We start from the raw sequence: 15,143 nt of genomic DNA, 5'->3' as shown, positions 1-15,143 counted from the left end.
ACATATATATATATATATATTAATATATATATATATATATATATATATATATATATATATATATATATATATATATGTATATATATATATTATATATATATATATATATATATATGTATATATATATATATATATATATATATGTATGTATATATATATATATATATATGTATATATATATATATATATATGTATATATATATATATATATATATATATATATATATATATATATATGATATATATATATATATATATATATGTATATATATATATATATATATAGTATATATATATATATATATATATGTATATATATATATATATATATATATATATATATATATATTATATATATATATATATATATATATATATATATATATATATATATATATATATATATATATGTATATATATATATATATATATGTAGATATATATATATATATATGTAGATATATATATATATATATATATATATATATATATATATATATATGTATATATATATATATATATATATATATATATATATATATATGTATATATATATATATATATATGTAGATATATATATATATATATGTAGATATATATATATATATATATGTAGATATATATATATATATATATATATAGATATATATATATATATATATATAGATATATATATATTATATATATATATATATATATATATATATATATATAGGCGCAGGAGTGGCTGTGGGGTAAGTAGCTTTCTTACCAACCACATGCCCAAAATTGTGGGTAAAACAAAAGGGTTATGAACCAAGTGCAGCTGCACTGCCCTAACCCTTGTTTATATGGTTGGGAACATAACACAACACTTTCGTTGATTTACACGTCGCATGATTTTATGTTTTTAGTCTTTGCATCCAAAGTTTGGAGATTACTGGAAAATGTTAGAATCTTACCAAACAATTGTTGACTGATTTTGTGCGCTGCACAGCTGTGAAAGTGCCATAATTCACATTGCTGTTATCTGTTCGAGCCGCTATAACAAATCCTCGGAAAAATTTTCCTGCCGTCCCGTTTATTGTAACTGAAATGACACATTTCAAACAATATTTAATAATAATAATGATAAAAATAATAATGCATTTATTTATTTGCCACAGGGGTGAAGGACGAGGGGGACAATACAAAGACAGACATAAAGTATTGAGGTTTACATATAATGGAATGATTATTAAAAACAAAGGGTAGTATACATGGTATACACTGAAAAAGAATGGACATATAACATAGTATCTAAAGGTTTAAAAAAAAACAGGGCAAGGATGATACAGGAAGACCACTACGGATAATTGAGGAACCCCATTCTCTGAGATCTCCCTGAACACCAAGAGCAAGTGCTCTCTATAATTCCTTCTCTCCAATGTACAGGTCTACACTTACAGAGGTACCCTCCACTCTTGCCATTTTGGCAACTTTTACCCACTCAAGAACAACACTTCCCTCTCCACTCTCAGTTTCCATTTCAAATGAAACTTGAAGAAGTGAATAAGAGCTCTACCAAAGAGGAAAGTATCTGTCCTCATGCCTTTCAGCCTTTCAGCCTTTCACCACTGCCACCAGGCAAAGGAAAACTGCCTTGCTTGCCCAACTAAAGGAGGGCAGCAGAGCAATCATCACTACAGACTCAACCGACAGATGGATTCACCCCACAAGTGACAGCAACTGTTCGACATAAACCCACAAGTCAGCAATGCCCGAACACTGAAAGAATGTGTGCAGAATGATTTCATCACATCTGACAGCACATCCATGCTTGTAGAGCTTATCTCAAACCTGTAGCACCCTCTGGTAGCACTGCCGGGCCAAGGACATTTGGAAATTATCTATGACAGTTCCTGACTGGAAAATCGTCCAGAACAGACTAGCTAGTTCATTTTTGTCAGTCTCCAGAGTTTCCCCAAGAACGTTGTCACACTTCCTCGCCATTAATCCTCTATGAATTTCTAAAGCGGAACATCCACTGATTCTGTTACTCATCTAGTAGAGGGTTGTGAGTGCCTGACGACCTTCTAGGTGACAGGCACTCGGTCTTGGTCTTTTCTTCACCCAGGACTGCAGCTCCATCAAGGAGACGAGCTGCAGAAAGACAAGCCTCACAAATGGAGCCCACGCATGCTCACCATCCAAAAATTGTTGCAGGTGGTGTAACCTGAGAGCATGTCTGAACATTAAGAGCCACAGTAGACATAATCTGCTGTTCACAGAATGCTGGCAACAGAGTGACCACCTGACCATTGGAATACGTCCCTTCCACAAGAATTCAAATAAGAAACTCTCCAGCCTGGTCAAGCAGTAACTAGGACAAGGCATGATGGTCAGATAATAAATGATAATGGAGGGAACGTAGGTATTCAACACCTCTGCCTGACTTTTCATGGACAGCTTCTTCTTAGCTCATTTCTGGGTAAGACTGGCCACCCTGTTCACCACCTCATCCCAGTTCTTATCAACCTGAAGGTCAGGACCAAACCAGACCCCAAGCAGTTTAACTAGTCCATCAGTCCACCATCCAATGATGCCATCTGATGACATCATCCTGCCTCTCCAGGAGCCCAACCACAAACCCATCAATTTGTTGGCGTAGATTTATATTCCTTTAGAATAGGAGCGACCATCTCCACTTCCAAGGCATTGTCCACATAAGCTGACATTGCCCTTCTTTGTCCCAGCTCGAAAGGGAAGCCCCTTAGCTGTTCCAACTTCCACAGTAGTGGCTCAAGTGCCAATACGTACAGAAGAGGCAACAGTAGGCAGCCCTGGTGGACCGAGCATGTGATGCCAAATGGCTCCAATAAGGGACCATTTACTTTGACCACTGGACAGGTGCCACTCTGCTTTTCACCAATCCAGCCTCTAAAAACTGCCTAAAGTGTTTAACAATGTTCCTCACTCATGGATTTTGAAAACTTTGGATTTCCAGGAAATTTTCTCTAGTGATATCAAACTTCTTGAAATACAACATGTCTGAATGGAATACAATTCTAACATTGTTGCACCACACTTATGGAATTCTGAATTCCAGCAGCATAAGCATTAACTTCACTATTTTTCAAGGTGATCCATTTTCTCCTCTTTTATTTTGCCTTGCTTCTGACGTCAGGATTTAACAAAATGAAACATGGCTTCAAAACAGAGTGAAACTATAAACCATCGTGTTTTATGTGGATGACTTGAAAGTGTTTGCCAAAAACGAGAGCACATTGGCAGGACTGTGGAAGGGAGTTAAGGTATTCAGTGGATGATGCAAGGATGGAATTTGTACTAGGAAAATGCATGAAAGCAACATTCAAGAAAGACAGAAATTCAAAGGAAATAGATGTGGATACGTTAAGGAATTGGAATAGGAACAAACGTACAGGTATTTAGGAGTCAATGAATGCCAAGGTAGTCATCACACCAGCATGAAAGAGAAAACCAAGAAGGAATGCTATCAGAGAGTATGCATTGTCTTGAAAACAGAGTTCAACTCAAAAAAATAAAATATCTGCTATAAACACTCTTGCAATCCCAGTTGTCACCTTCATGTGCAACATTGTAAATTGAAACATTAATGAAATAAGAAAAAGGGACACCAAAATCAAGAAACTTCTGAACTTCTGAAAAGCAGATGTGGATTACCACTATTTCCCTAAATAAAGTGGAGGTAGAGGACTGCTCCAGCTTAGCCTGTCATGCAAAATATCAACCATTGGTCTCAAACAATACCTTAAAACTACAGACGACTGGATGCTGAAAATTGTGCGAAACATGAAAGGAAGAAAATGCTGCATTCAGTAACAAGGAAGTTTCAAGAAGAATTGGGAAAACATATTGCAAACTTTGTAAATTATAGTGATTCTACATTCAAGGCTGCAAAATATTGGCAAAAAATGAAGGTCAATGGAAACTGTGCACTAAATGGGAGTCAAAACCATTGCAAAGGCAGTATGTCCATCATAGTAAAGAGCCTGTGAGTGCAATAGAATGGTAAGGTAATGGGAAAGGAGATAAGAGAGAAAATTTTCCAAAGATCTATAATCTGCTTGGATCAGATGTTGAACCAGTTAACTTCTAGTGACAGCAAATGTGCTGGGATTAACTACACCTGACAGAATCACCTAGAACTGGTTACCTGTCACCGACTGTAAAAGAGCCATGGTCATCTTCTTGTTAGTATCCATGTATCACTGACGACAACCAACCAGTGATGAGGATTCACCTCCACCAACATCACATGACTATTTACCTTCCTTTCACTAACCTAAGAATGCAGCAAACACAGGATGCTCTCAACAGCACACCTGCCTGTATTAATTGAAATAGAAACTAAAAAACCTAAACCAGTAAAAAAAGTTTGACATACCTGTAATAGTGTCTCCACCTTTAAAATCTTGAGGAGAGAAATCAACTGAATACGGTGGATCTGATGTTTGAGCAACTTTATTATGATGTTTTGGTGCTAAGTCTTCACAATTTGGTGCACCATTAGAACGTGATATTACTGTGGGCACATAGAGGCCTACGAGTAAAGTTATCACCAATGCTGTTAAATGGAGAGCTTCACGACCAGGAGACATTATGGCAGAAAGCTTCAAAAATCCCAAACTAAAGTTGTTTTTATAGCATCCAAGTGCTTTCTTTCATCCAGATGACCAACACTAGAGAATAGAACAAAGATATAAATAAAGAATATTAAATGTAAAAAAGCAGCAAGATTATATAAATAAATATATTGCCTCCCAACAACATGGTTCCAGGTTCAGTCCTGCTGCATAGCACCTTGGGCAAGTGTCTTCTACTATAGCCATGGGCCAACCAAAGCCTTGTGAGTGGATTTGGTGAAAGAAACTGAAAGAAGCCCATCATATATATATAATGGGCTTGTCCATCATTAAACGATATATGAGGATTTGAGAGTTTCTTACCAAACAACCACACAAACGATTTGTTTGCCGTGATCAAATGTTTGTGTCCACATAAGATCACTCCCTCCATCAAATCGACATTATCTGCACAGGTGCAATGGGTGCTGCTGCATGTCAGATGATGAAATGATTGCAGAGCAATGTGAAATGAAGCGCTTTGCTCAAGAACATAACGCAATGCCTGGTCTGGGAATCGAACCCACGATCTCGCAATCGTGAGTGCAGCACCTTAACCACTGAGCCATGCGCCTTCACACACACACACACACACACACACACATATTTATGTCTGTGTGTGTATCTGTGTTTGTCCCCCATCTCTTGACAACTGATGTTGTGTTTACATTCCCATAACTTAGTGGTTCAGCATATATGTATGTATGTATGCATATAAATATATATATATATATATATATATATATATATATATATGGGAGAATTTTAAAAAAAACAACAACAGACGAAGACAGGTGATGTAAACAACAAAAGGATGTATTAGTTTAATGCTTGAGAATAGAGAAAGTCTTTAACGTTTTGAGCTACGCTCTTCAACAGAAAGAACAAGGAGAAAAAAAATTTTTATGTAGTGGTCAGCGATCTATCATGGTGACTGGAACATATATATATATATATATATATATATATATATATACATATATATATATATGTATATATATATGTATGCATATATAGGAAAGTGGGTTATACATCATTAGATGTATACCTGACTTTCCTATATAAAATTAAAGAATATAACGGAACGCTGAACTCCAGACTATCAACTTAAACAACATTTATTCAGGTGGTAAATATATACATCTTTAGTTCTTGTTGTTACAGCTTCTGTTGTTGGGACGTTGTTATGTAGGTGTGAGCGAGCTGTCGAGCGTAAGACCGAAAGATGTAGAGAGACAGCTTAACACATAAAGAGGCTGTCTCCAGAGTTCGAATGTTAGAGACACTCTTGACACGTCCATTGCTCTATGCTGGCCAGCAAGAAAGAGAATGGAATGAATTGAGCGGGAACGCTTGGTTGTTTAATTCTACGCATGCGTGAGACTACGCATGCACACGGCGTTACTACACATATATATTTATGTGTGTGTGTGTGTGTGTGTGTGTGTGTGTGTGTGTGTATGTGTGTGTGTGTGTGTGTGTGTGTGTGTGTGTGTGTGTATATATATATATATATATATATATATATATATATATATAAACTGTACTTTTTTTATAAACAGAGATTGTTAATATTACAATACTCAGAAACAGGCTAGAGTTGAAATGCTGAAATTGAGCTAAGGTTCAAATTATAGTTTCAATGGAGACAATAAAGGTGGAAGACCATAGGAACAATACTCCATCTCAAACAAAAGATTTAATATACATGTGTGTGCATATCATCCTTGAATCAATATTTATACACAATTTTCAGTGGCGAAAATACCAAAAATGAAATAAAAGTACACAGGCATATCAAAACACATAAACTTCAAAAATATAATGAATGTTTAAAAATATTTTAAAATATTTATAAGTATTCCTAATTTCCAAGCCATATAAAAATATTAATCAATATAAGACAATGTAATACGATACATAAACCTTGTGTGTATGTGTGTTCACACACATACACACACACGAGAAACGTATGAGTGCATGTGAGACTAGCCTTTCCTTTCAGCATTCATTATTAAAACCACCAATTCAACATTATACACTTTATTATTATTATTGTCATTGTTGCATATATTTCTTCATTTCATTTTTCCTAACATGTCTTTTATGTTTGGTTGGGAAGAACTAAGCTTGTTTCTGTGAATATGCATACATACATACATATATATATATGCGTATATATATATGTGTATATATATCTATCTATCATATATATATATATATATATATATATATATATATATATATATATATATGATAGATAGATAGATAGATATCAACGAAAGCCTGGTACAGAGGTTTATCTTTGGCTAGGTATTTGTCCCGAAGCTGTCTTACCAGAAATAAGGCATCAGTGGTGCTTCTCCCTGGTGCAAACCGAAACTGTATCTCATCAAGACTGACTCTCTCCCAGTTTTCATACCCTCAATTGCTTTATCTACCAAGGTCCTGTCAATTCAGATAGCTGCTCCCTCGGCATACTCACTTTCTCCCATTCATTCTCTTTATTTAGCAACCTTTCATAGTGGCATCTCCAAGTCTCTCTCCTTGCAGTCAACAAGAAGGAGTATAAAGGAACATTTATTTGTAATCACTACAATTTGTTTCCATGCAACATAGTTCTCCAGGTTTGCAGGTATTTGGTTATGCAACCATTTCCCTGTATAATGAAATCTAGTACAAATATTGTTTCCATAGACTCAAATTTTCAGCTTCATGTGCATCCTTTTTGTCTGTCATAGCCTCCAATGTACTAGGGGACACTGAGTTTTAATACAGCCCCTTCAAGTGTCTCAAATGTCACAGGCTGCAGCAAAAGAGCCACAGACTGTGGAATCCCAGATGAGGCACCTAACCCTTACCCAGGATTATTAAAAAAACCGTTCTGAATATCCAAGGAAATTATTTGTGACTCAGTATCAAGAACATTGATTCCAAATGTAACGCATTTGTGTGCATACTATGAATAATGATATAATTTTTTTTATCGATCACCAGGATTGACAAAGACACTGAGGATGAGATGGGGGGAGGTAAATAAAAACGTATAAACAAGAAAAACAGCAAAAATTAAAATAATTAAAAAAAAAAAATTCAAAGAAAATCAATTCCCCCAAAGTGTGGTAAAAGACCTCTAAGGGCTACTGAGAAAAGCCCTCACAAAAACCATGCTCACTCTGGTCACCGAGGCAAGTGCCTTCCCTTAGTAGTCCACCAATCTACAGGTGCCTGCTCAGAGTTGGCTCAATCACTTAGGCCATGCTTGCCATCCTCATTTAGCTTTGAACAAATTTTCTGGAAGATTGCACTTCCCTCTTAACCCTCACTTTTCCTTTTTAATTGAATCTTTAAAAAAGGTTGAACAGAGCTTGGCCAAAAAGCAACAAACACCACTGCTGCATGACAGACCCCTCCAGCAGTGAGAATCCACTACCACCAGGTTCCCATGACAAAACCTCAATTCTTGCATCAATGTTTCTTTTAAAGGAAACATATTCAGATGTTTTTTTAGAAATTCTAACAAACTTTTACAAGGTTTTACTATTTTCTTTTAATAATAAGTTTATAAAATTCAAAGAGTTTGATTATTTGTCTAATGAACCTCGCCAATGATTTCCCCTAAATGGCTTCTGTCAGTGTAATTCATTAAAATTCACCTGTCTATTTTAAATATTTCCTTTAAAATGATTGTTGTGCAAAGAAGTGAAAGTTGTTTGGTTGCTGGAAATTTTACTGAGGGCTGCTTTAAGCCATAACAAACCATTCTTAGGGGCTAATGTAGTTTGGGACCTCTCCTTGAAAAATGTATCTTTTGGAAAAAAATTTTCGGATTCTTACGTTTTAAATGTCAGAGATTACGAAGATGCAAACAACTTTTACCCCTCCCCTCCCGATTTAAATTTTCGATTTTGTTTACTTTAAAAAAATTGAAGCGAATTGTAGAACAAATGCAAACGGAAATCAAGTACAGACAAAAACATTAAAGTGAAGTGAATTTGCGTTTTACTTTTGTTTGCCTTAAATAATCGTAAATATGATGTAAATTAAATATACACCATTTTATGAGAAACGAACATTAATATTTAATGATTAATGTAATAAAATTTAATAAGGGGTTCAAGTTTCACCCCTTCTTCCAATTTTAAATTTTCAAACTTTTTCATCCATTTATTTATCTATTTATCCCTGTCCAATTTATTCATAAAATAGATTTGTCCTTGGAGAAGACGGTGTTACTGTTGTTTTTAGCCCCAGGAAGACATTCATATCTATCTATCTCTTTATACACATATCTATATGCTTACTGAATTTAAAAGTTTCAAAACGTGGTTTTCTTGCATATTCGGAATCACCGTCATCTAAAACATTGGGACAGAAAAATTTCGAAAAAGCTCGAAATTTTTAACGGGAGTGGGGAGTGATGTTTGGGGGGGGGGGGTAATTTTCTTTTTTTTTCCTTTTCCTATTTTCCTAATCTCCGTCATCTAAAACGCAGGAATCTGAAAAAAAAAAACTTTAAACAAAAAAAATGCATTTTTCAAGGAGAGCTGCGAAACTGCATTCGACCCCAGTTCTTATTAACTGAGAAATAACCTAAAATCACAGACACGGAAATGAAATGGTTGGAGGTGTTGGAGGAGGAGATGAATGTTTTGTTAACGAGGTTGTCTTTCGAATGACAAACAAATGTGAAAATAAAAATATGAGAAATTATGAAACGCACAGCACACAGAGGCGCTTTTCTTTCTTTGATTCGATATTAAAAAAAAAAAATCACACTACCTTTGAAATTGTTGCTGTTAACCCTAGGTCAGCCCTGCGTAAGCAACTATGATCAAAACCAATCCAGGTGTGACCATTGTAGAGAATAATGTAGAGGTTCTCCACACATTTTGTTTCAGAGACTGACCACTTTCACGGCGATTTGGCTGTTGTTTCTAGCATTTAAAACGACCACATAGAGGCCTCCCCATTAAATAAAATTTCTGACAATTCATAACAAAAGAAAGAAATATCTTAAACCATGTTCATATGTTGTGACACCGTGTCAGTAATGCCTTACTGTGTTTACTTCCATATCTCAACGTTGTGAATTCAAATCCTAGCGAGGTTAACATTTCTTCATCTACCTTTTTCGGTTCTGTAGCATCAACTTGCCCCTCCTTTCAAAACTATGAGCCTTCTGCCAAAATTTGAAACAATGACCGTAAGTTCGGATCAAGATACCTGCATAAGTTGGATAGATTTTCGTCGCTTTGACGAGGATGCTTTCCAATTTATTTTTTTGGGGGTGGGGTTCCGCCACGGTCTTCGAAATGATGTGGGCGAGTTGGTGGGGAACCTATCTCTATGAAAAAATTTTGGAAAATATGATTTTTTTTTCACCTCATCCCCTTCCACTCCACCCCATACTCTCTGGACCGAATTTTATTGAAAAACATCAAGGGACCAAGAAACAAGGAATGTGGTCGTGGGATGTGCTAGAAACAACAGCAAAACCTCCCTTAAATCACACACCTTTTCATCTGAAAATATTTATAAAATTTCTTTCTTTTACTGATAATGCTTCTCCCGTGGTTCTTAAGTGCGGCAAAAAAATTGGCCAAAATTGATCCGAAAGTTGTGAGGATGGAAAAGTGATAAGTTTTGGAAAACGACAGGCCAGCAACAGACAGGCAGACAGACAGATACTTCACTAGCAGTGAGCACTTTCACTTCTGACAGCTAATAGCATGATAGTGCCAAGTTTTTTCATGAAAAGATGCTTCTCCGCCGCAATCATTTCGAAGGCGGCAACGAGAAAAGAAATTGGAAAAATTCCCGTAAAAAATATAGAAAATCCATCCAACTTTTGTGAGCGTCCCCGATTCGAAAGTTTACCACAAAATGCTCAGCAGAATCTCGTCCGTCCTTACCATCTAAACTCCTCCCAGCTTGACTTTACCTTTCATCCTTTCGTGGTCAATAAATTAAGTCCCAGTCAAGCACTGGTCCCCTACCTCAACATTTCAGGCCTCGTGCTGCCTATAGTAGAAAGGATTACTATTTCTGAATGATCAGAATCGTTAGAGCGTCGGACAGACCTGCCGTGTTTGTTCCTTCCTACTCTTTACGTTCTGAGTTCAAATCACGCCAAGGCAAACGATTTTCCCATCCTTCTGGGGCTGATGAAATAAAATAGTTATCAGTTGGCTGAGTCGGGCGCCAACTTCTGTTAATTAACTAAGCTATGATTAATTAATATTCTTTGAGCGTCGATAAAAAAAAAGATGACTTACCTGTTGTTCAGGCGTGGCCTGCCGTTCTAATCCGCAACAACTCTTCAAGGTACAATCACTGCTTTTCCTTATTTTATGTCTCCTTCTTTAGTTAACTGGACAACAGTGTCACCGACGCCGTCTCTGTCGTCCTTATTGATTGCTTGTCGTCGTCGTCGACGTGGTCGTGATAGTAGTGAGAGCGTTGTTATTGTTGAGGCAGCAGCAGCAGCAGCAAAGGTAGAGGAGGTTGTCAGTAGTAGTAGTAACAACACTGGTGTGGTTAATTGTGATGGTTATAACACAAAAACGGCTGGTGGTGACGGCGACAGTATTTGCAGTGATTGTGGTGTTGACTGCAGCAGAGAAGTTGGGGATAATTTTGCTATCTTCAGTGAGAACTTCAGTGTAACGGGCAACAGCGTTTGGGACAAGGCTTTCCTCAAGTCCTTCTACAGTACTTGTGTGTGTGTCTGTGCGATGGTATATATATATGTCAATGTGTGAATATACAGCGGTACAATTTCTATATATAGTATACACACTTTCTCTCTCTCGTGTGTGTGTGTGCAGTCACCCCCGCCCACATATATACACCTTGCTAATATAAACATAAAGAAAAGGTACAAAATACCTAAGTGAAAGTTCAATATCAAATGACCAACAGTAAAAATGGTGGTGGTTAAGTGTTCAATGATTGTAGCTGAGAGTAAGATGTCTTTTTGAAAAGCAGTATATATATATATATATATATATATATATACGTTGGTCTCCTCATTCACATAATCACTGAATGTGGAGTTTAACTGTAGTTTGTCCATAGCACTTACCTGGCACCTTTGGGTCTTCTTGACACCATTACCTCTCATAACCTATATATATATATATATATATATATATATATATATATATATATATATATATATATATATATATATATATATATATATATATATATATATATATATATATATATATATATATATATATATATATATATATATATATATATATATATATATATGAGTGGCTGTGTGGTAAGTAGCTTGCTTACCGACCACATGATTCCGGGTTCATTCCCACTGCGTGGCACCTTGGGCAAGTGTCTTCTACTATAGCCTCAGGCCGGCCAATGCCTTGTAAATGGATTTGGTAGACGGAAACTGAAGGAAGTCCGTCGTATATATGTATTTATATATATGTATGTGTGTCTGTGTTTGTCCCCCTAACATCGCTTGACAACCGATGCTGGTGTGTTTACGTCCCCGTAACTTAGCGGTTCGGCAAAAGAGACTGATAGAATAAGTACTAGGCTTACAAAGAATAAGTCCTGGAGGTCGATTTGCTTGACTAAAGGCGGTGCTCCAGCATGGCCGCAGTCAAATGACTGAAACAAGTAAAGGCGTAAAAGAGTATATATATAAATTAAATATAAAGATATACTATTGACAATCCAATAATTTATTTATAGTGCAATATTACATTAAACACTATGAATATAATATATAACATTACATAATATTATATAAATAATTATAAAAACCATAAAAGGCCAACAAATTGTTTTGACTTATATATTTTTTCTGATATCCATAATCACAGTTCCCTTATATATAAAGTCATTCCAGGGGCTTGGCTTTAGTAAATGACAAGATTCTATGTGAAAGGACGGCTGAAGTGACTTTATAATAGAACTGGGATTATGTATATCAGAAAAAATATATATCTATAAGTCGAAACAATTTGTTGGCCTTTTATGGTTTTTATAATTATTTTTGCTATATAATATTGTTATGCTATATATTATATTCATAGCATTTAATGCAATATTGTAATATAGATAAATTACTGGATTGTCAATAGTATATCTCTGTATTTAATTTATCTTTATAATTGAATTATATCAATATTTATCTGGAATACTACCCAAGCTAGTGTTTATTTTATTGATCTCAAAAAGATGAAAGACAAAGTCAACCTCTGCAGAATTTCAACTCACGAGAGTCAGAAGAAATGCCGCTAAATATTTTGTCCATCATGCTAACAATTCTTCTAGTTTGGTGCCTTAACTTTTCTGGATTATATGAAATTGCAACAGAAACATGGAAAAGATGAGAAAACTGCTGAAGAATTTGTGTTACAATTTGCTAAAATAACAGGTTTCTATTCTTTGAAACATTTAATGTAATTGAAATCAGTTGATTTTGGAAGCAAATACTAAGGATATATTTTAAGAATAGAAAAAAAAACATTTAGAAATTCAAAGTATTTGAAGATCAAATCACATTGCTATAATGCTGGTGTTAGATGACTGTTTTTGAAAGACTTAAGGTACAGCAGTGTCTAATGTAAATAAGGATGGTTCTTAAACTGGTGCAAACACACACTCACACACACACACACACACATACATATATGCACACATAGCCTGTAATCATATTTTTTATCCCAATTTCAATAGAAAATTGTTTAAGTTTTGTTTGTTATTTCTTTTTTTTTATGGATAGTATAGTTCAAAGCATATATCACTTCTTTTTCATTTTGTAGGGTGACTTGCAGAAGCAATGACTGTGCAAAATCGGAGGACAACCCTGCTCGTATAATGCATATATGTATTTACACTTACATACATACATATATATATATGTGTGTGTGTGTGTGTATATATATATATATATATATATATATATATATATATATATATACGGTTTAGATATAGATTCAAGCCTTGAATATGGTACTTATGCGTAGGCACCCGAATATCGCATCCCAAAAGGATAGGTGATTAAAATCAAAAAATAAGCAACGCGGATCTCAAAGGTGATTGCAGTACGCACGTTTCATGCTACTTCAATTTATTTAAGTAATGCGAGCATTACCTTAAATGCAATATGAAGAGCAATCTTCAGCTGCACGAAAATGCACTCGGCTATGTCAAGATGGACTTATGTATTCTTCCTCACATTTGGATTTTCATGTATTCTCTCTCCCACTTGGATTTGAAATGTTGCCACATTTATAATATGTCTTTTCTACAGTAATTTTTTCTGCATTTTCGTGCAGCTGAAGATTGCTCTTCATATTGCATTTAAGGTAATGCTCGCATTACTTAAATAAATTGAAGTAGCATGGAACGTGCGTACTGCAATCACCTTTGAGATCCGCGTTGCTTATTATTTGATATATATATATATAGACAGATAGATAGATAGACAGACAGATAGACAGACAGACAGATAGATAGACAGATAGATAGACAGACAGACAGATACACACACATATATGTGTGTGTATCTGTGTGACAGACATAAAGGAAGTGTGATTAGTCATGGATAGTTGTGTTTGCATATGTACATATATATATGCATTTGAGTGTGTGTGCACACACGTGTGTGTATGTGTGCATGTGTAGTTATATGCATTTGCAAAAGTGTGATGTGTCAATATAATGTTAACAAGATTTATGCAGACATGCTTGTGTGTGTACGGTGTTGGGCTGAGTGGTGGTGGTGGTGGGGGGGAGACTGCTGTCAAATTTGGAAACGGACTGTACGTGTGATGCTCAGTTAATTAAAAAAACAATGCACAAATAAAAAAACCTTTCAAAGAAATGTCACTAAAATATCACAAGGCCAGCAACATGTAAGGTGAAGGGATGGGGGTGTCATGAATGGTAGGGAAGGAGTTAATGCATTTTATGATCATGTGTGTGCGTGTGTGTATATATATGTGTGTGTGTGCGTGTGTATACACACACACACACCACACACATATATTGCATATGTTTGTGTGTGTGTGTGTGTGCTTGCACATGTATGTGTGCACGTGTGTATAAATATATATCTATATGTAAGCAAGCTGAACTGCATAATGAATGTCAGCCATGCATACTTTTACCTAAAATGTTAGTTTAAAGAATTTAAAGTAACAATTAAAATTTGCTTAGATCTTGTTAGAGTTTTATGGCTAATAAAATCCAGTTGCTATTTTCATAATTCTGTTATGATATTTGATTGTTATATGAGAAAGTCAACAACAGCAGATAAACATTTATCTGGACAGAGCAAGGTACATGTTCATTGAGCAAAGGTTTTCACAGCAAACATCAATTCATTCAAAAACTGATTGATAATTCCTAAATGTTTGTAGTTCTTCTTCTATAAATGCTCCAAAGTACAAGAAACAGAAAACTGAGAGAATAAAAATGATTTTTTTCCCTCTGTCATTTTTTTCTCTAGTTTAAAATAACATCATTTTTTGA

General features: G+C 35.1%; 1 protein-coding gene across 7 annotated transcripts in view; it reads right to left on the bottom strand.

The window, feature by feature from the left end:
• The window catches only part of LOC106881910 (ferric reductase 1), a 36,709-nt gene extending 25,219 nt beyond the window's left edge, over positions 1-11,490 (bottom strand). For 2 of the 7 annotated variants that reach the window (XM_052976529.2, XM_089341680.1), the window contains exons 1-3: positions 10,904-11,355; positions 4,388-4,682; positions 942-1,069 (exon numbers count right to left, since the gene is read on the bottom strand). In XM_052976529.2, the coding sequence (XP_052832489.1) occupies positions 942-1,069; positions 4,388-4,601 (342 nt within the window). In that variant the 5' untranslated portion in view covers positions 4,602-4,682; positions 10,904-11,355. Of the gene's footprint in view, positions 1-941; positions 1,070-4,387; positions 4,683-9,407; positions 9,527-10,903 lie in introns of those variants that run through there. The other 5 variants (XM_052976530.2, XM_052976527.2, XM_052976528.2 and 2 more) reach the window with 5 other exon arrangements.
• Positions 11,491-15,143: the final 3,653 nt, after the last annotated feature.

The sequence above is a fragment of the Octopus bimaculoides genome, chromosome 25 (assembly GCF_046866305.1).
Source record: "Octopus bimaculoides isolate indiv1 chromosome 25, ASM4686630v1, whole genome shotgun sequence".
NCBI lineage: Eukaryota > Metazoa > Mollusca > Cephalopoda > Octopoda > Octopodidae > Octopus > Octopus bimaculoides.
Note: the sequence above shows the minus strand (reverse complement) of the source record. Positions and strands in the feature narration are given on the sequence as shown.